We start from the raw sequence: 20,376 nt of genomic DNA on the forward strand, positions 1-20,376 counted from the left end.
CAGCGGTATCTTCAAAAAGAAAACGGCTTGGCAGTAAGGCAGGAGGGGCCGAATCCTGCACCCCAGCCTTCCCCAGAGACAAAACACTTCCCAGCCAAGGCCGTGCCAAGACAAACAGGTCGGGGCTCCTGAAAGAGCCTCACTTGAGATAGCAGAGCCTCCAGCAAACACGCTACCCACCTGCCAGCCCTGCTCCTCCTCCCGCAGGAACGGCTTTGGGAAATCCCCGCATTTTTCTGGTGCTGCCTTGCCCCAGACAAGGCGCCTGGCTCAGCCAGCTGCCTCCTTGGTTCAGCGCTCACCCACAGGTCTGGGAGAAGCTTCTGCAAGCTCTCGCCTGCACTAGTGGGCAAGGAAAAGCCAGAGGGATGCCCCCTGTGAAAGCCAGGATGCAGGAAGGGGAGCGGGACTGGGACCAGCCCCGCAGCACTCGCTCCCTCCACCGAGCATCCTCACCACATTGCCCTCACCTGCCGAGCAGAACAACAGACCCTGGCCATGGGTATCTGGTCAGGGAGAGCACATGGGCTTCATGGAGGTCACATGTGGTCACACAACACCAGCAAAATCCATCACCAGCATCCCCCGGCCCATCCCAGGCAGCAAGGGGTTCCAGCCAAACCCCCGAGGGTGGCAGGGAGCCTGGGTGCAGGAGGTCAGGGTGGCAAGGCAGGCACGGCCGATGGGGAGACACAGCCTGCTCCGGTCACGGGATCCTTCCGCTCCACCGGGTTCCTTACGTAACTTTGAATTTAAAGGGGAGAGAGGTTTTTTGGCAAGCAGCAGCCTCCAAATGCATGCCAGTCCCCAAGGGGTTTTAAATCCATGCAGCATGTGCACGGAGCATATGGGAAAACACCGAGCTCCCCATCTCCACGTACACAAGGGCTCCGTGATTCCCACTCTGCTGCCCGGGAAGCGAGGGTCAGCTCCCACCAGCAACCTGCACTCACCCATGGGGAGGCACAATTCCCTCTCTGCTGCCCGGGAAGCGAGGGTCAGCTCCCACCAGCAACCTGCACTCACCCATGGGGAGGAGGGAAAACTCAGCGCTTTTCCATACCCCAGGCATGACGCACTCGCAGCCACAACGGCTTCAGCCTCCCACAGTCACGCCGAGGCTGCTCGCCCTCCTCTCTTTGCCACCACACTGGCCCCGTGGTCAGCGGTCCCCCACCAGGCTGCAGCCGAGGCTCAGCGCCGCGCCAGCCTTCCCGTGAGGGAGGACTAGGAATGATGCCAGTTGGTCACATTCAGCCTCCCCAGTCGGTCTGGGGATGCTGGGCTGCTTCCTCAGTTATTCTGACTTCTGGTTGTGTGGGTGCCTGAGTTAGTCTACAGCCAGATTGACTCCTTCCCCTTCCCACCCCAACCTTTCCTCATCCTTCCCTACCCTGGGGAAGCTCCTACAGGCAGGTGTGAGAGATGCGGGGATCCCCAAGACAGGAACATGGGGCACCACACACTTCACCAACCACAGGGAAAGGGAGGAGGGAGAATTAGGTCTTCTCCACCCATCCTCTGAATCCCAGCCTTGCAAGCACCCTCTCCTATCCATCACATGCACTAAGCATCCTCCTCTGCATCACCAGGCTGGACAGTTTCAAACAGCAGATCTGAGAAAATGATCTTCCCAACCACTGAGCGAGATGGGAGCGATGCTTCAGCCGATATCCAGCTCCTATCCGGATCTCCGAGATCCTTCAGCTGCTTTGCTGGGAAAAAAAACACCCTCTGGCCCTGGCAAAGCATCCCAGCACCTTCCACCCGGCCACAAGCAATAGCAGAGAGGTTACGGGCAATGCCATGGAGGCATCTAAGCCCCGGCAGCCCCTGGGTGCAGTTTCTGCTCTCTCTACACTCAATCTGCAGCTTCCCCAACCCCTCGCCTGCTGAATATGCAAGAGGAGAGATGTTTACGGTGTTTACTCCTCTCTGCTTTGTCTCAACAAACTCTCTGGGAAACGACAAATACAGCTGCGCTCCGGGACCACGAGGAGCACCCGCCGCCGCCGCCGTGATGCAGACACCACCTCGATAAATAATTACGCCAACAATTAGCTCATTAACAGCAAACTGCCTCGTTAGGGGAAGCGCAGGCAGGCAGCACGGTGAGGTCGGGCCAAGGGCGGTGGTACAGGGGTTATGGCACCAGCAACCACCCCTGGAGGATGCGGGCTGGGGGGAGAGGCAAGGGGGAGGGATGGAGGGAGAGAGATGGAGGGATGGACGGACAGCAGGACAGCTGTCCCCAGGCCAGTGCTGGCAGGGACCGACACGCTCCATGGCACGCCAGGGCCAGTGACCTTGCAGCGTTTCAGCTTGCAGATGCTGGGATCTGCAGGAGGCATCGAGCTCTGCCCGCTCTCCCATTTGCAAGGGTGTTTGCACGGACCATGGACTCAGGCCATTGCGAGGCAGGGGTTGTTTGTTTTGGGGGTTTGGAAGTATTTTTTTATCTACTTTTTTTTTTCCTTTTGTTTTTATTTCAGTGCTTTTCTTTGGAACCCTTCTCAGCTGCCCCTGGCCCCCACCTCTTCGGCACTGCAGCCGCTTCTCTCTCAGCACTGACCCATTTCCCCCCAAAATAGGGTCAGGAAACTCAGATTTCCCGAGGGAAGGAGCCTGCCAGAGGAGGGAAAGCAGCAGCACCAAACAAGCAGGCGTTTCCTTGATGTGCCTTGTCTCATTGCCTCCCTTCAAGCCCACTTACGAAAGCAATGAGGGAGCAGACAGCAGAAGCAAGGCTCATGCCGCTCAGAGTTATTAATTAGCCAGTAACCCACCAGTTAACACCATTACAGGCACACCTCATCCCCCTGTGTGCCCCTCAGGGGCCGCGATGGAGGATGCAGGGGGGCACGAAGAGCCAGGGAGGAGGCTGCAGGAGGCAGGTACCAAATGCCAGGCTGGGATGCCAGGCTTTTTGCACGTGAATCACTGCCCAGGAATAATCCCAGTGTGGTACAGCTCATTAACACATGCATTTCTCCGGATACCCCAGGGAAGGATTTGGCTTATCCTGCCCCAGTTTGGGCCCGTTTGTCACCAGCCATTGCCCTGTGCCAGCCGGCTGGGCGACAAGCCCCACCAAGGGCTCAAAGCTCATTTTGTCCCTGGGGGAACCCAGGGAAAGCTGCTGCTCACATCCTGCTGGCTCTGGGCACCGGCTCTGCTGGTGCTGCCAGCCCAGGGGTCAAGGACTCCGGGAACCCTGAATCGCTCCCTACTGCAGCATCTCCACTTCAGCTCCACCTCGCTGCCCTTTCCCAGCTACATCTGATCGTCGTCCCCCTGTTTTGGGGACAGGCATGCTAGGCAGATGTGCTGAGAACATCTGGCTGTGGGCACACGAACCTCCAGTCCCTGCACTGTGCTGGGGAAGCAAAGAGCCGGGCTACGCAACACCGAGCACCTCCTCGGTGAAACACCACGAGCAGCAAAACCTCTGGCCAGGCTCAGAAGCAATTTAGGCAGCGGTGCTGGCACAGAGGAACAGATTAGATCGTCCCTCAAGGTGCCTTTGCTGCTTGTGCTTGGGTCTGAGCACACTGACCAGCACGAGCTGGATCCACTGCTCTTCACGCTGCTGGGTCACCGAATCCCAGAAGAGAGAGAAAAACAGGAGACAGGAATTTGCTCTGCTCACAAGCACCAGGGAGGAACCACTAACATCTCCTGAGCTGGATGCCAGGCCTTGGTGGCCTCTCCTCCTGGCTCCGGCACCAGAGGATTGGAGCTGCCCTCAGCGCCAGTGGAAGAGCATCCCTTGTCCCAGCTCTGCTCCACATCTGGGAGGGGGCACCAACAAAGCCTCCTCCAGCATGGACCAGCCTCAGCCCCTTGCTACCACAAGGGCGTGGAGCGAGAGAGTTCCTTGGATATTCTCCATAGGGATGGGGTGTAAATCCCAAGCAACTACTGACTTGAGCAATTACATCCTGCCTCCTTAAAAATAAAAAAACAACATGCTCTGTATTTTCTGGCCAGCCCTCACCACCGAGAGATCCATCACTGCCACAACCCACCCCAAAGGTGGCTGCATTTTATTAGGGGCATGGAGGTTCCTGCCAGAAAGAGGTTACGTGCTCCATGGGGTCTGGTTTGGCTTGCGCTCAGCACAGCAAGGGGCTGAAGGCTTGACTCACGATCCAGCCGTGCCTTTCTAGGCTCTTCTTGGCAGCTGGAGAAGAACAGGGACAGAAACCACCACCTGGACCCCCTGGGGGAGCCCAGCACCCCCCAACCCAACCCATTGGAAAGCAGGAGCCACCCCATCATGGTGTGCACCCTTCCACCCCACAAGAGCCACGGCTACAGGACCCAAAGAGCACCTCAAGGATCTACCTACTCATACAGGCTCAGCTACCAGGTAGCGATCCCAGGACCCTCCTAGCATGAAACCCCCCCCACAAAGGGGTCAGAGCCCCCTCCCCAAAGCCGGGGGGCACGGTGCTGCTGCCGGGGGAGGCAATCTGGGAGTGCGGGAGGAGGCAGCGAGCATCTCCTCCGCCGGAGCCAGCAGCTGCGCGACCCAACAGGCAGCAGTGTAACGATTTCATCATTTTCCAGCAAAATTGAATTAGTTCAAAGCCAAAATCTGATTTGCGAGCCCAGCGCTCTTGACAGCAAACCCTTTACTTTGTCAGGCAGCTGTTAGCTGTCTCCTCCGGAGCTGCGGGGAGGACGGTGGGAGGGAAGGCAGGGCTGCTCCACAGGGACACCCTCTCACCTGCCTGCACCACCAGGCACCCAAAACCCTGCTCGGGCAGGGCTGGGGGCTTGAGGTGGGTGCTGAGGACCAGCAGGGGGTGGTGGGGAGAGGTGGGCAATAGCAGGGGTGTCAGTACCTCTACCAGACCCTCCCAAATGCACATACCAGCAGCCTAAGCCCCCTCTCTGCCACGTATCTGACCCTGCCTGGGGACCACGCAGCCCAGCTTGGTGGTGCCCGAAGTAAGACCCCCCCATCACCCGGAGCTGTAGCCTCCCTGTGACCTCTTGCGGTTTATAGCGTTGCCTGGGAAAAAAACCCAACAATAGCAATAGTTCTGCTGAAAAACAAACCCAGAGAGCCAAGCAGGGAGGTCCCCCTGCTCCCCACCACTCGTAGGCCCCACACAGAGTGGCTGAGCCACAAGCAGGGGCCAGAGGCACCCACGTGAGCACCAGGCAGGAGGACACATCTCTGGAGACAGAGGGGAGTGCTCCCTCGGCTCTGGGATGCCAGCACTCGACTCCTGCACCTCTGGACAACAGTTTGCACTGGCTACTCTCAAAAACCCACCTCATTGATGGTGCCTGGTGCCCCCTGTCCTCCTCTACAGCACCACATGGAGAGGAGCGGTCCCTCTACGCTAAGCGTCTGATATTGGGACCACCAATCTCCCCTCCTCCCTCCATTGGGTCTGCACTTCTGTCCCCCACATCCTGCTGCCCCAACACCTTCTGCTTGGCCACCACCAATCCCCACATGACACAACACTCACAAATTCACACGTGCCATCTGCAAGGGACTCCCCAGCCAAGCTGCAGCAGATGCCCAGAGGACTGAGCATCCTGCCCTCCCAGGACTCACCAACAAACTCCAAACCCACAGGGCACAGGCATCAGAAGCAGACACCTGCATCCACACGGGGGCCCTTGCTTGGGTTCTCTCTCTGTGGGCACCAATGAAACCCAAACGCAGATGGCCACCCTACAATGAAGCCATGATCTCCACGAGGAATGCTACCAAGCAAGCTGAATGCCCAGCTCCAGCAGCACACCAGTGTTCCCACCGGGAAAACACAGCTCAGGCCAGGTCATCAGCAAGGATCTGGCCAGGAACCAGAAACAGCCTGGCTTGGGTAGAGACGAACAGAAACTTACCGAGTTGATGCAGCCCAGCTCCTTATTCAAGAGCCAGGGCAGCGACAGTTTCCCTTCCCCTCTGTAGCACGACTGGATACGCTCCTTGATCTTATCCTTGATCTTCTTCAACGTGAAGAGGCAGAGGACAGACTCCTTGGGAGGCTTAACCCTGTTTTTCTGGCCCTGGGAGAAGATGGTGAAGAGGATATCCTCCCTCTCCGAGATGCCCAGGTACTTAGCCAAAGCCTTGCCAGGCTTGGTCAGGTAGGCGTCCTGGATCAGGCGGTACTCGATGCCATCCTGCACACAGCCGATGGGGAACTCCACGTAGGAGTAGAACTTGGGGTCGTCCACACAGAGGCGGACGATCTTGGAGGTGAAAAACTGCTCCCCGGTGGAGTCAGGTGAGGTGAGCTGGGTGTCCAGCTGCAGGGTCAGGTAGTAAACAAACTGCTCACTGCTGAAGCTGTAGATGTAGTAGATGTCGAAGGTGGGGAACTTGGAGAGCGTATCCGAGGGGATCTTGAGCTGGGAGGAAACAAACTCGTCCTGGTAGACAAAACCAAACATCTCCGCATTCTCCTCGTTGGCCATCAGCTTGCGGCTGGAGAGTGTGGGGAAGTACTCTGACTTCCCATCAATGGGCGTCCCAATGAAGAGCTTGTTCTGCCCGTTCAGCACCTCAATGATGACCCCAGACATGGTGCCTGACTCGTTTACACTGGAGAGGTAGTGCTCCTTGCGGTGGTGGGGCTCACCCAACTTGAAGAGGTCGTCCAGCCGCAGGAACTGGCAAATACCTTGGGAGGCACTGCCACAGGCAATCAACCGGTTCCCCGAGTAGTCCACCAGCAGCAGTTTGTTCACATTATTGGTGGTGACCAGCCCGTGTGGGCAGGACTGAACACTGGGTGGAGGGTAACACTTCTCATTGTCCTCCACAGGCCCCGTCACGTGAGTCCGCAGGAGCGTGAGGTTATTGGAGAGCTTGTAGATCCGATTAACAGCCCCCACATAGACCTCCCCGGTTTTGTTATGGACCACTAAGTGTGTCAAGCTCCAGTCTGTAACCGGGAAAGTCCTAAAGGGAGACTTGGGGCTGCCTTCCGCCAGCGGTAGCCAGGTGCTCCCCAAGAGCAGCAAGGTCCAAATGTTGATGGACAAGTGGTGCTTGAGCCAAAGGAGCCACATTGCAGCAGCCTCACATCCAGTCAAGGCCATGCCCAAACCCAACCACAAAATAAATAGAAACAAACCCAAACTAAAAGGAGAAGGGAGGGAGGAGGAGCTAATGGGACACAGTCTCCTCTGCTTCTGCTGCGCTCGGCATTCAGGACATTGTGGGCACGGCCAGTCCGGTCAGCCCTAGAGGGAGAAAGACAAGAAGAGTGGGGTTAGGAGACTTTCCTGCACGGTGTCAAGCCTGTTCCACCCCACCCAGCAGAGACTCTGGTGCATCACGCTCTTCTCGCAGGCAGCCTAACAAAATGCCCCCCACCGCCCACTTCTTGCCCTGGAAGAGGACACATCCTCAGCTCAGGAACCAAGGGAGCCTGCGAGATGCTAAGGACATCCTCCTTAGCATGTCCACAGTATGTCCCAACCAAGGAGCTGCCACGCGCTTTTTCTCACCATCCCAGCCTCAACCACCATCACCACCACCCAGTGGTGTCCTAAAGAGGGGCATCATCCAGCCCTCGTCCCCACCCAGATCCTCTTGGGAAGAGCAGCAGCCACCTGAGCATGCCTGCAGCCACCAGCTGGACCCAACCCGCACATCGCTGTCAGCCAGCAGCCTCGCAACGCGCTCCGGCACACCTACTGCATACCAACACCTCGGCTGGCCCCAACTTGCTTTCAAGACCACCAGCAGCACCACAGTGTCAGCCAGGCATGGCTGCTAACAAGCCACAAGAGAAGCCCCCCATCCTGCTGCCCCAGCCCCGCTCCACCACAGCGCTGGGAGCAGACGCAAAAACCCAGTTTGCAGGAGGCCCAGCCCAAGCCCCTACGCAGAGGAGGACCTTTTGAAGACGGTGGGAGAGCTGAGAGCCCTGGCGTGCTGCCTGCCATCCCTGCCACCTGCCCGCCTGATGAAGCCCAGGAGGACTGCGGGCAGCAGGAGTCGGGGGGAGGGAGGGAGCGGGCACGGCAAGGAGAAGCATGTCCTTCTGGCATTTATATGCATTAAGAAAGGCAGGGCCAGCCATCGGGCAGTTGGCTCGAGAGGCTCCGGAGGGACGAGGGGGCACAGCAGGGAGGATGGAGAGCTCTGCCCGCTGCTGGGGCTCACCAAGGCAGAGCAGCAAAGCGGCAGGGAGCCAGCCGAAAACCCACACCAGTGTGACCTTTGCGTCCCCAGCAGTGGGGAGATGGCCGCAGGCTGCCAACACAGACAGCTCTGCCCTCCCTGTCCGCTCAGCAGCCCCTCGGTTGCATCCCCTCCCCATCCTCTCCATCCTCCCCAGAGGCGCAAACACCCCAGGGGGGTTGTGAAATCCCCCTGCCAGCACGTGTCCTGTCCCACGGACACCGTCACAGCTCCTCCACCCAAGGTCCGCGTGTCCTGTCCCACCGACACCGTCACAGCTCCTCCACCCAAGGTCCGCGGTGGGGCCAGGAGCTCAGCCCTCAGTTCCCCACCCCAGCCATGGCAGATAAGCCTCTTGGAAAGGGAGTGGAGGAGGAGAGCCTCCCTCTCCTTATCGCCCATCTCTGACTCAGCCCGGGATAACCCGCGGGAGGATCCCCACCAGGGAGTGGCACGGGCAGGAAACATGGCCCGGGGTGACTGTGTGGCTCTGACGGCATCCCGGCGCAGGCAGGGGTACGTGGGGTGAAACGGCAACCCCAGAACTCAGCAGCTCACACCCTGGAGGGTGCAGCATCACCAGGCCAGTGGCTGGGCCACACCGCAGCCTTCAGCTCTGCTGCCCCTTCCCGAGCCAGGGAAAGGTTGGAGGATCTTTCCCCCCACCTTTTCCCACTCCCAACAAACATGAAACCTTCCTCTCCCTTTCCAGGACAAGCCCATCCCCGGCCATCCCGCATCCTTGCCAGCATTGCTGGGCCCCCGGCACTTTGGGCAAAGCCTCCACACTGCTTCCAAACCCTCTCTGTGCAGATCTGCCAGCTCCACCAGCTCTCCCCTGCCCAGGTGCTCACGACCCTGGTCCCTTCCACCCCTCCAACACACCCCCCTCCACGGCAATAACCTCAAGGGAGGTTTGGGAAATGGAAAAAGTGCAACACTGAGACCAAAGCCAGACACCACAAAGCTCCATAGGTGTGAAGACAACCAAGGTATGGAGCCACCAGCCTCCGAAATGGTCCTAATCTCCCGTTCCCACCACCTTTTGCAATACTGGGAGCATCCTAACAAAAAGCACTCGGCCACCACTGCCAGGGCGAGCACTCCCAGGGCCAGCCATGCTGTGCAGCACCTTCATTTGCACCAGCTTATAGGTAACAGCACAACCATGAACACCCCAGATTGGAGCTTATCAGCCCCAAACCACACCGAGCTGTGGGACCAAGCCACATGGTTGGCACAAACCGCCTGGTTCAGAAACCACCAGCCAGTGCGGTTTCCTGCCAGGTTGTTGGAGGGAGGTTTCCCACCCCAAGAAACCAGCCTGGCTTTCACCAAGCCACTGCGAAACATGGGGCTGAGGCCCTCCCGGAACAGTACACCCAGCTCCATCACAAGGAGATCACCAGCGACACAGAACTCCAGGCCCAGCGACAAGCCACAGAGAGGAGAAGGAGCAGGGAAGGCAGTGGAGGTAGGAGCTCGGTGCAGCACGGGGACGGATGCCAGCCGGAGCATCACCCTGCTGGGACAGGTGATGGGGACAGGGAAGCCACTTTCTGAGTGCGTTTCTATGATTCATCGCTTCTATTTCGGGGAACGGGAGAGCTGGAGGTCGGGCTGCTGCTACAAAGCAGGGCTAGAAAGCCCAACAGGAGATTCCCAAATTAATGTAGGGAACTGTTACTCGGAGCTAGAACAAGAGCAAAGCAAGGCAGAGCTGAGGCCAGCAGAGAGAAGACACCCTGCAGAGCTCCACCGAGATTTCTGCTCCTAAATATATGTTAGCAGCAACATCTCATCCTAGTGCCCTGACACCAGCAGGGGGTCCTGCTTAAAACCATCAGCAGCGATTATTAAAAAAAAAAAAAAAGCTGGCAGGAATGGTTAGTTTGTCTGCTTTCTTCAGGATTAAATGATCCTAGTACCTGAGATGTGGACTGAATTAAAGTGGGGTCTAACTGCAGCCCTGCACAGGAGGAGAACAGGCACCCACATGGCCCCAGCTCCCTGCCCACAGCATCAGCTGGGGAGGAGTGGTGTGGGGACCAAAGGGCATTTCTCTCCCGTCCCACTGCCTCCATCCCCCACGGGGAGGTCACAGCATGGATAACTGCAGGGCAGCTCCTCCACCGGCACACGCTTTAAACCACACAGCACCCAAACCCCCCCAGGGCTGCACCCAAGCAGCACCTTGGCATGGGGAGGACCCAGTGCTGCTGGCAAGGGAGACCTGTACCATGCACACCACCACCACCACCATCCCCAGTCATGGAAAACCCCAAGCAGACACCATGGGGCTGAGCCCAGTCCTGAAACAGGCTGCAATAAAATAATACACCCCAGTACGGGTCCATACGTGCCAACTGGGAGAGCAGGACCGAAAACACACCCCATTATGCTGCCCGGGTGGGAAGCAATGCAGCGCAGAGCATCCTGGAGAGCATCCCCGTGCAGGGCTGGCTCACCCCGCAGTTGGGCCACGCCACCAGAGAGACAGCACCACAGGTTTGTCTTTGTTTTCCATGTACACACACATAAATATATATATATACACACACACACATACATAAACATAGCAGGAAACCTGCCGTCAGAAACAAAGCCGGTGAAGTAATCGCGCAAGCACCAGATCCGCCCCAGCCCCTTTCATCCCACGCCAGAAAGGACATTTGCTCACGGTTTCACCTCAAAAGCGGCCACACTGAGACGGTCACGGCTGCTGCATGACCTGGACGGGGGCTGGCTGCCTCGCCACAGCCAACGCTCACCACGCACCCCCACTTCAAAAGAGCCTTTCATCACAAAGCCACCGGCTTGCCCCGCGAACGCCTGCTGCAGAGGTGGGAAGGGGTCACAGTGGTCACCCCCCCAGCCCGCAGGCTCCACAGCCCAGCCAGAAACCTGGGTTTGGGACAGGAGACCACGCTTGGGGAAAAGAACCATCACTTTTGATAGCACAAAGCAGGAGGGCTGGGATGGAAAAACTAACCTTAAAAGGCAAAGGACTGGACAGAGCATTAAGGACCAGCTCTCCCCTCAGCCGGGCAGCCAGTCCGGAGCACTGGGATGCCGAGTCAGCAGGGGCAGCTCAGCTGCAAAGCAGCAGCTCTCACGGAAACAAGGCAAATCTGGGCTTTAAAACACGCCGATGAGCACAGTGGGGCACATCGGGCACCCACAGACCCGCTTGTCATCCCCACTCCTGCACCACCAAGATCTCGGCGGGCACACACCACCGCTGGTGCTCCCCATCACCACATACGCCCCAGGAGGAGCCCCGCAGGGACAGCGGGGGGTTCTGCACCCCCAGGGCAGGGAAAGCATCGTTTGTCTTGCAGAGAAGCTGCTCTCAAGCAGTAGGACAAAGCTGCAAACCACCCCAAGAGCTTTACAGCCTTGCACTTTGCAAGGGAGCCTGGAAGAGTGAAGCGATGGGATTGAAAACCCCCATATAACCGACCCCCAAAAGGGGAAATGGCATTTAATGAGTCTGTACCTGCAATCTCTCCAAGGCACTTTCAGCTCTCAGCAGAGACAGGAAACAGCCCGAGAAGGAACCGGCTCCATTTTCAAACACACGAGCTGCTAGGCTGCCAGTAATTAGCAAAGGGGAGAGAGGGGAGATTATCCGGGGGAGAGAAAAGCCCGCAGGCCACAGGAGAGTCAGCCTCACCATCCAGCTGGTGTATTTTTAGGTTCATCTGCCTGGGAAAAGCCTTGCAACAATGAGGAAAGGCTGGTGGTGGTACCGAGTTAGAGCTGCACTACATATGCAATCCTCTGCAACAGGGCTAAACTTTAACTCCTTCCTTCACCACACACAGTCACTAGAAACTATTTGGCTGGGGACTCTCCCTAGCAAGCAAGTTAAATCATTACAAATCTTATCCCTGGCTCAAACCACACCCTGATGAAATCAATGGCAAGCACTGAAGCTGCCCCACTCCAATCTCCATTGCTATCACCCGCATCAGGAACGTCTTCAGCATCTTCAGTTTCCTCCAAGGCTCCTGCCATCCCCCCCAGGGCAGGAACCAAGGACCTCCTCCTGCCTTGCCACCGCAGCGCACGTGGGTACAGCAGCTTCCACTCCTGCCCTGCAAGGACCTTCTGGGCAAGGAATTCAACCTCTTCTGTCCTGAGAAACATGACAAGGAGAAGAGCTATCTCCTGCCCAAGGGCTTCAAGAAGCAGCTTGACCCTCAGCAAAAAGGGGCATAAAAGAACAACTAGCAAGGAAATTAAACAGTATTTCTCAAGCGCGCAATTCCCCTTCCCCAGTCCTTTGCAAGAATTCACTTCACGCCAAGGAGAACAACTCTGGAGCCCTGCAGAGAGCCGTTCCCAAACAGGCTCATGAGCATTTCTGAGATGGAAATGCAAGTTCCCCCCAATGACAACATCCCAAGGTAGAGAGGCACACAAGGACAGTCTCAGCAGGTCCTGCCAGGACTGCGTGTCCTTGCTATGGAAACCAGGCATGGACCAGGACCTTACATATGTTCTCCAACTCCATTCAGCGATGCTAGAAGTGCAAGCTGATGGCTGTCTTTTGCGTTATTCTCACAATTCATATGGGTATCAAAGTCCCTACAGAGAGAAGGCTTTCTATATGCAGCTCATGAGCTGGATGTGTACTTCCCAGGAGGAGACTGCACATCATCCTTCCCTTGAGCAGCCAAGGGAGCAACACGAAGACCTGAACAGACCAATGCCTGAGATGGAGACCAACACACAGCCCACAGCTGACCATCTGCAGTGGCTTCCTACTACCAACATCCAGGCCAGCTCGAGGCTTCACACCCCAGACTGATGTGAATTTTGCCATCTCAGATCAGGACCACTTAACAACAGTTTGTCCCCAGCTCCAGAGCAAAGTCCAGACAAGTCCCCTGAAGGCCACCTTCCACCTTGGCTTTGGCCCCTGCATTCCAGACCCTGGTTCTCACAACCCATCAGTCCACTGGCCCATGCAAACATCCCAGAAAACAGCCCTGCTAGCAGAGGTCACCTAGGTCCAGCTGGACCTACAGAGAGCCAGAAGGTCACTCATAAACCAGGTTCCACAACAGCCAGCAGAGAAGTCCAACAAGAGGTCCTCTGGTCACAGTCATCCTTCCCTTCTCTGATCTCATTCCCTGTTCCATAACACATTGCTCAACATTCCCAAACTCGCTGCTCCATGTCCTTCACTGGGCCAGGGCAGCCATGAACACAACATGATGACCTGACCCTCCCCAGATGCACCTCTTCCAGCCCAGCTCTTCAGGGAGGGCCTTCCCCTCTCGGACACACACATCTCTGTACCTCCTGACCTGTGCTTCCTCCAAATCCCAGAGCAAATCCCGGGAGCTCCCGCTTTGCAACAACACGCTGGCACAGAAGGATTCCCGAGTGCAGGACCCCCTCTGCCCCCAGCGAAGGGAGGTCGCTCCGGAGCTGGCTAAATCCTGGCTGAGTCAAAATTCCTCCTGGCTTCCTCCTGGCCCCGCGCTGACACCAGCCTCACGCCGTCACGTGGCGAGCTGAGTGTGACCGCTTCAGAGTTCGGTCTGATTAAAACAGACCACAAAACTTCTCCAAATGAGGTTTCACAAGCTAAATCCCAAGCTGTGCCTGCCTTTCCCTTCCCTCTTTCCCATCCTAGCCATGCTGCCCCGAGCTCCGCTGCTGGAATTGGCTCAGGACCCGGCTCTGCTTCCCCGGCGAGGTCCCTGGCTCAGCACAGCTCCGTGCTTTATTTGCCCAAGGTGGAGCAGACCTGGGAGCAGCGAGTCAGCCCGAGAGCTAACGGAGCCAGGCTTGGCAGCGGGATGGGCAGAGAGGGCAAGAGCCCCAAGAGCCTCCCCAGAGCAGCACCACCGCAGGGGAAACTGCTCCCAGGGACTAATGGGGGCTTCATTAGCAGCCAGATGGGTGCAGGGCATCTGATAAAAACGGGGTGGCAGGGGCTGTGCCTGCATTCTGCCCTCCTGCTGGCAGTGCCACCCTGACCAGCACCGCGGGCACAGGACCCCTGCCCCAGCACACCCCAACCCCGGCTGCCCCCACGGTGAGGGGGTCTTACCCATCCCAGATGGGCACAGCAACATTCAAAGCATGGGCACAGCACTGCCCAAGAGGTGCCAACTGGGGCAGAGCACAGAGCAGTGCTCCTCATTTCCCTCCAGACCCCGGCTGCGGGTGCAGGCTCCCCCTGATGCTGTGCACGAGGGACCAAGCCCCCATCAGACGGTAGCATCATGGATCTACTCACTCACCACAACACCGAGAGGACACGGCCGCCTGCTTGCGCTGGGAGGGCTGCCCAAGCGCCTCTGCCAAAAATCCACTTTCTGCTAATGAAGGTGGCTGGATGGCAGCTCCAGCGAGCGCCGTCACCCTGCAGGAGGGCCAGGGAGCCGTGCAGGGCAAACCCAGCGAGCCCAAAGGTACCCTGCTGGGAGTCCTGCTGCCAGCTGATATGCGCCCCTGGCATCCCCACATCCCTCACCATGTGGGCACGGGGCCGTGCAGAGTGGGACCTCTCCCGCTCGTGCCGACAGCCCCGTGGGCACCACCGCAGTGCCAATGGTGAGGGATAATCACAGGTGCTGGTGGAAGCCCGGGCTGCCCCCGGCGTCAGGGGCTCGGCGGTCGCTCTCCTTCGGAAGCGGCGCTGCCTTCCTGCCTTCCTCCTCCCCCATTTCTTCCCGATGACATCAGCCTGAAAAACAGGTTCTTGACTTCAGAAGGGCTCATCGGGCCCATTCTGGTCCCGCCGGAGACCGGGAGAGCCCCCCCTCCCCCCCCCAGCCCCCCGTGACTCCAGGAAGGATGCAGCCATCCAGGAGCCGGACCCTGAGATAAGCAGCGGCAGGCAGGCGGCAGGCAGGGACGCTGCTGGCACGCCAGCACTTCGAGGAATAAAAGCCACGCAGGAGGAGACGGGGGTGGAGGGAGCGCGACGCTGCGGAACAGATTTTACATGTTTTCCAGAGCCCTCGGCAGCTGGAAGCTGGAGCTTGGGCTCACACCCCAGCCCTGCCACCGCTCAGGTATGGGGCAGCCCAACCCACCCAGCACAAAAGCCAAAACCCAGAGCTGGCTCCTGGCCCCCCGAGACCGACAGCAAGTCCTCATGCTGGCCAAAACAACAAGCCAAGGCTTAACACCGCCCAGCAAAGGCTTCCGAGGGCCACAGAGCTGGACTCGGACCAGCAGCAGGGAAGGGGGTGGGAGGGGGGGGGAACATGATTCTGCGAAACATCCTTCCCACCGGCCAAGCTGGAAGATTATTTTTAAACTCCTCAAATATTTTTGGGTTTTCCTCTTCCCCTGTTGAAGCTAACAGTCTGCACAGGAAGAGCCAAGCAGCCGCCTGTACGTGGAGCACGGCCGCACGTAGAAAGCAAACAATTTATTGCCATTACAATTACCTGCGATGTTATCGGGCAGCTCGGAACCGGGGATGGGGGGGTCAGCATTTGCAGAAGGAAATGCGGTTATCACATCGTGTCACTCCAAAGGGGACAACCATCCTTCCTCCCACCCATCCTTCCTCCCACCCTGCCCCAGGGAACGGCCGCCAGCAGCACCCACTGACCCTAAAAAGGGGGGAAACAGCCCTTGGATGTGTGGCTGCGCCATGTGGGAAATTTCTTCCCCCACCCCCCCCCAACACTGAGCGCCGACGGGAAATCTGCCTCTCCCTCTCACCAGGGATTTACTTCTCCAAGAGCTGGAATATTTTGACACACAAGCAGTTGCTTCACTAAGCACATAAAGCAAAGGGACTCGCAGAGATTTCCTTGGATGGAGGTAGCACCGGTTGTGTCCGGGGCCCGAGGATCAGAGGATCGGGCCCCGGACACAACCGGTGCTACCTCAAGGAATGGCTTGGAGCATCCCCGGAGGGGGAGCATCCCATCCAGCTTCCTGGTGATGATAGGAAACCAGCCCTGCTCCTAACCCCTCACATGCCAGACCGCAGCTCTGCTCCACCAAACTCCCAAGAAAACACGAATCGCTCCACATTTATCAGTTCAAAACACCCGTGCAATTAGCGAGAATTTTTTTTTTTTCATTATTTATTTTTTTTTTATCCTCCCTCCAGTATAATTATATACATTCTAATGCAATTACCACCCCTGTATTTTGTACATTAAACAGTAGGCAACCCAAGGAAGAGAGAGGCTTTATTTTTCTTGGCTTCGCCTTGCTGAAAATAATAGTATGTTGCAAAACAGCTCTGGCAGAAGGGTTTATCTTCACTGGAGAAAGAGGGGGAGCAGATGGAAAATGGGAAGGGGGATGGAGGGTTCTCGGGAAGGGAAAAAACGGGATTGCAGTGCCCCTCCACGCTGCCCTCACCCTCCAAGTCCTCACACCTACCTACACCTGGGAACCGTCCCCGATGCCAGGGGCAGGGCTCGGAAACAGCCTCAGCCTCCGTCCTCCTCCACCAGAAAGGAAAACCAAATCAAGCAAATGGTCGTCGGTTACTCAACCCCCCGAAGCCGGGGTCATTACCCGGATTAAAGTTCCCGATCTCCGGCCGGCAGCACGGATAGCAAAGTGCAGCTAAACTGCTCCAATTGGATTACTACCGCTCCTGGGTCTCCATGCCAAGTTGGCCAGCGGATTGTGGGATGCCCAAGATGGAGAGGTGGGTGCCGAGCCCCAGGGCTGATCCAAAGGCTGCCAGGGAGGAGGAGGAAGAGAGAAGAAGAGGAGACAGACCCCGCATAGTGGGTCCCCCAGAGCCTTGCAGCCCGTCCCCAGCACCCCTGCCATGATCTCACCCCGAGCACTTTCTCCAGCAAAATCCCTCACAAGCTCAGCTCAAGGAGCAAAGAGGATATCGTGCCACAGCTCGCACCAGGCCCCGGATCAACCCCAGCGATAACAAATCTCCTCGGAGGTTTAGGCAGCTCACAGGGGTCTGAGTCCCCAGAGTCTCCAGGCACACACCAGCACGCAGTAGCTCGCAGGTCAGGGATGGACTCAGCCACCCCACACCATAGGGACGGATGGATCAGTCAAAATAGTCCCCTTTGCACCACAAAAGGAGAACTTCACAAGAGCAAGGAGCAGAAGCGTTTGTGGGGCATGAGCCTGACAGTCTGGACGTGGAGTTTTTCTCCAGACTCAAACATCTCAGCACACCGGCAACAAGGAGGAGGTTTGCCAAGCCTTGGCTAAAGGGAAAATAAACTTCTAAATGTTTTTAATTCAGAGTTTTAAGTGGTGGCTTCCGCCTGGAACGAGGGCTGGAGGCAAGCGCGGGATGTTCAGGGCAACAAGGCAAGCAAGGACACCACTCCATGCCCGGCCGCGCTCCGACAAGCCGATGGGAAGACGTGCATCTTGGCTACACAACATGCCGAGTGCAAGGGAGACGAGCCATGCCTGCCCATGCCTGGCACACAAACCATCAAGATTTGTTGGCTTGAGCTTTTCTACTCCATAATGCACAATGTCTAAACCTGACTTCCATGCACAGCTGGAGGACCACGTTGGGGTATCTACAACGCTTTCCATTCTGCATCCATGGCCAGGACTAAGAGGGGCATAGCTGAGGCTGCAGGTCAGAACCAGCGGCAGAGCACACTGCAGGGAGATGTTCCCCACAGCACTGCCCAGAACGAGTCATGGGCTACAGCCAAGAGAAGATGGTGATCACCTCCAGCCTGAAGCCAAACCAGCAACCCAAGCACTGGCCAATGGCAAACATTCCCTCCTCCCCATTTCACATGGAGCCACAGCACTCACCACCTTGCTAGGAAAAGGGGCCCCAAGCCCAAACCCAAGAGAGGTAAAGGATGGGAGGGGGCCATGCTGAACCAAGCTCCCCATCACTCATGATTTCTGGGGCCTTTCTCCACACTCATGGCACGTCATCGAGCCGCTCACCAGTTAAATGCTGGCCAGGATCCCTCTGCCCACTGCTTTCTTCTGTATAGCACACAAGTATCTAATGATACAATTTGGAAGAGACATCAATGGATCACGGAGAGCTGCAACTCCACGCATATATCCCACCAGCAAAACCCGAGCTTGCAGGCAGCGAGGATGGCACATGGGCATCAGGGTGATCCATGCCCACCTTCCCATTCCCCCACAGAGGGGTGGCAGCACCCCCACAGCCCTGCCTCCTCCAAGGTCCACCTTCCTTCTGCCATGCCAGGGGTGCGTAAAAACACGACCCACTGTGGACACAAGCCACCACAGCACCGAAACCCCCTCCGCGGAGAGGCGGCCACAAGAAAGCCCCGCGGGACCGAGCGGAAGCCTGAGGCTGCAGGCAAGGCTCTCCCCCCGGGTTTGCAGGGACCCGGCGGCGCCAACGCAGCAGCTCCGGGCTCTCCTGCTCGGAAATTCCCAGCTCGGGGCCAAGCCGGGCTCTGGCCGGTGGTTAGTGCTGCAGCCGGGAGCAAGGCAGGCAGCAACAAAGGCCCTGACCCACGCTCAGCCTCGGGAATAAACACGGACAAGTTTCCATCCTTAAGTCAGATCCCAGGGCCGAATCCTTCCCTTTGACACCTTTCGGATGTCAAAGAAGGCGAAAACCACCGACGTGAATCACCCCAGCATGACATTTCCACCCGGGGAGCGGGGCCGGGATGGAGGAGGGGAGGCAGCCCTGCCAGCAACGCAGCAGCGCCGCTTTTTATTACCCTCTTCCATCTCGGCTGCGCAAAGCTCCGGAGAAACAGCGCTCGCCCGGAGCCGCCGTCTCCGCCGGAGCCGGGAGTTTCTCTTCTGGCTCGGCAGGGCCCCTCCGCCTTGGCCGGGGAAAAGGGCTTTGTGTTAGAGAGGGAGAGAGGGAGGGAGAGAGGGAGGGAGGACACGAGGGCTCTTCTCCAGAGCTCCGTGCACAGCCCCAGCCTGCACGAAGGCGGATGCCTCCGCTCCGCTCCAAACCCCACGCGTGTCTTGCAAAAAAACAAAGAAAATTAAAAAAAAAAAAAGCCAAGATGGGGTGGAGGGGGGAAAAACTCCTGCTGGTGCCACCGAAACTTTAGTCTTTGGGGTAGGGAAGAATTTCTTCCCCCCCGACCGCCGCCTCCCCAACACAAGCACCAACAGGAATCTGCCTCTCCTCTCGCCAGGGATTTACTTCTCCGAGAGCTGGAATATTTTGACACACAAGCAGTTGCTTCACTAAGCACGTAAAGCAAAGGGACTCACGGAGCTTCTACAACGACGCTGAGATTTGCCTGGATACGGGTAGCACCGGCTGTGTCCGGGGCCCGATCCTCTGCGGAGCCCCAGACACAACCGGTGCTACCCCAGGGAGGGACTCGGAGCATCCCGGCAGGATAAAAATCCCAACCTCCCCGCATCCCCTCGGGAAGCAGAGCATCCAAGCTCACCCGCTCTCCGGGAGAAGCGGCACCGGCAAAACCCAAGCCGCAGGCAGACGGGGAAGCAACCGGATCGGTTTGACAAACACAAATCAGGATAATTCAGAATCCAAAACTTCCTTACCAGCCTTCCTTATGGCTCCGCGCCGCTGCCAGCGCCGGCATCCACCGGGGCAACCAGCGAACTGCACCACGGCAAGCGGGGAGAAGCAAAAACAAACAAAAAAAAATACTAATAATACCTTTCCCCCCTCGCAGCCGCTTAAGAAATTATCCGAGCATCTTCCCAGAGGTTTCTGCCCCGCTGATTCGCCTTGGCTTCTCCACCTTTCCACCCCGTTCGGTCACCAGTGTCTTGAGAGAGAGACATCGAGTCACTCATTTTACCCACTGAGTATATACAAAAGACCCTGAGATTGTTCAGGAAGCAATTAGCCGCTGTTCAGAGGAAAATGGTGTTTTCAAATGGATAACCTTTGATGTAGTCAATAGCCTCGGCTCTTCTTTTTTTTTTTTTTTTTTTTCCTTGCAGCCACACACAAAAGAAAGAAAAAAAAAAATCCAGCGAAAGGCTGGTAATTCCCCCCGACACAGCCCTCGCTCAGCAAAAAGGGATTTTCTCGCAAGGCGGAGGAGAAGCAGCTTCGGAAAGGCAGCTCATCTGCCCAACTTTTCTCCCCTCCGTGTCCCAGAGCGTACGAGAAGGATCATGAATATTCATCCCCCCCCCCTCCCCGTTAGCAGGTTCGGCTTTTGTTTTGTCCTCCCCGAAGCAGGAGGAAGGGGGGAGCTAACAAGTGAGGTTAATGCCCGTCTTTTCTCTCCCATCCATCTCCTCTTTAACCAGTGACCTTCATGTTA

General features: G+C 57.4%; 1 protein-coding gene across 1 annotated transcript in view; it reads right to left on the reverse strand.

Moving 5' to 3' along the window:
- The window catches only part of PLXNA1 (plexin A1), a 127,621-nt gene extending 107,414 nt beyond the window's left edge, over positions 1-20,207 (reverse strand). Inside the window, exons 1-2 of the mRNA XM_014946778.1 lie at positions 19,758-20,207; positions 5,872-7,218 (exon numbers count right to left, since the gene is read on the reverse strand). Of these exons, the coding sequence (XP_014802264.1) occupies positions 5,872-7,074 (1,203 nt within the window). The 5' untranslated portion in view covers positions 7,075-7,218; positions 19,758-20,207. The remainder of the gene's footprint in view (positions 1-5,871; positions 7,219-19,757) is intronic.
- Positions 20,208-20,376: the final 169 nt, after the last annotated feature.

The sequence above is a fragment of the Calidris pugnax genome, unplaced genomic scaffold (assembly GCF_001431845.1).
Source record: "Calidris pugnax isolate Ruff unplaced genomic scaffold, ASM143184v1 scaffold81, whole genome shotgun sequence".
Classification (NCBI taxonomy): domain Eukaryota; kingdom Metazoa; phylum Chordata; class Aves; order Charadriiformes; family Scolopacidae; genus Calidris; species Calidris pugnax.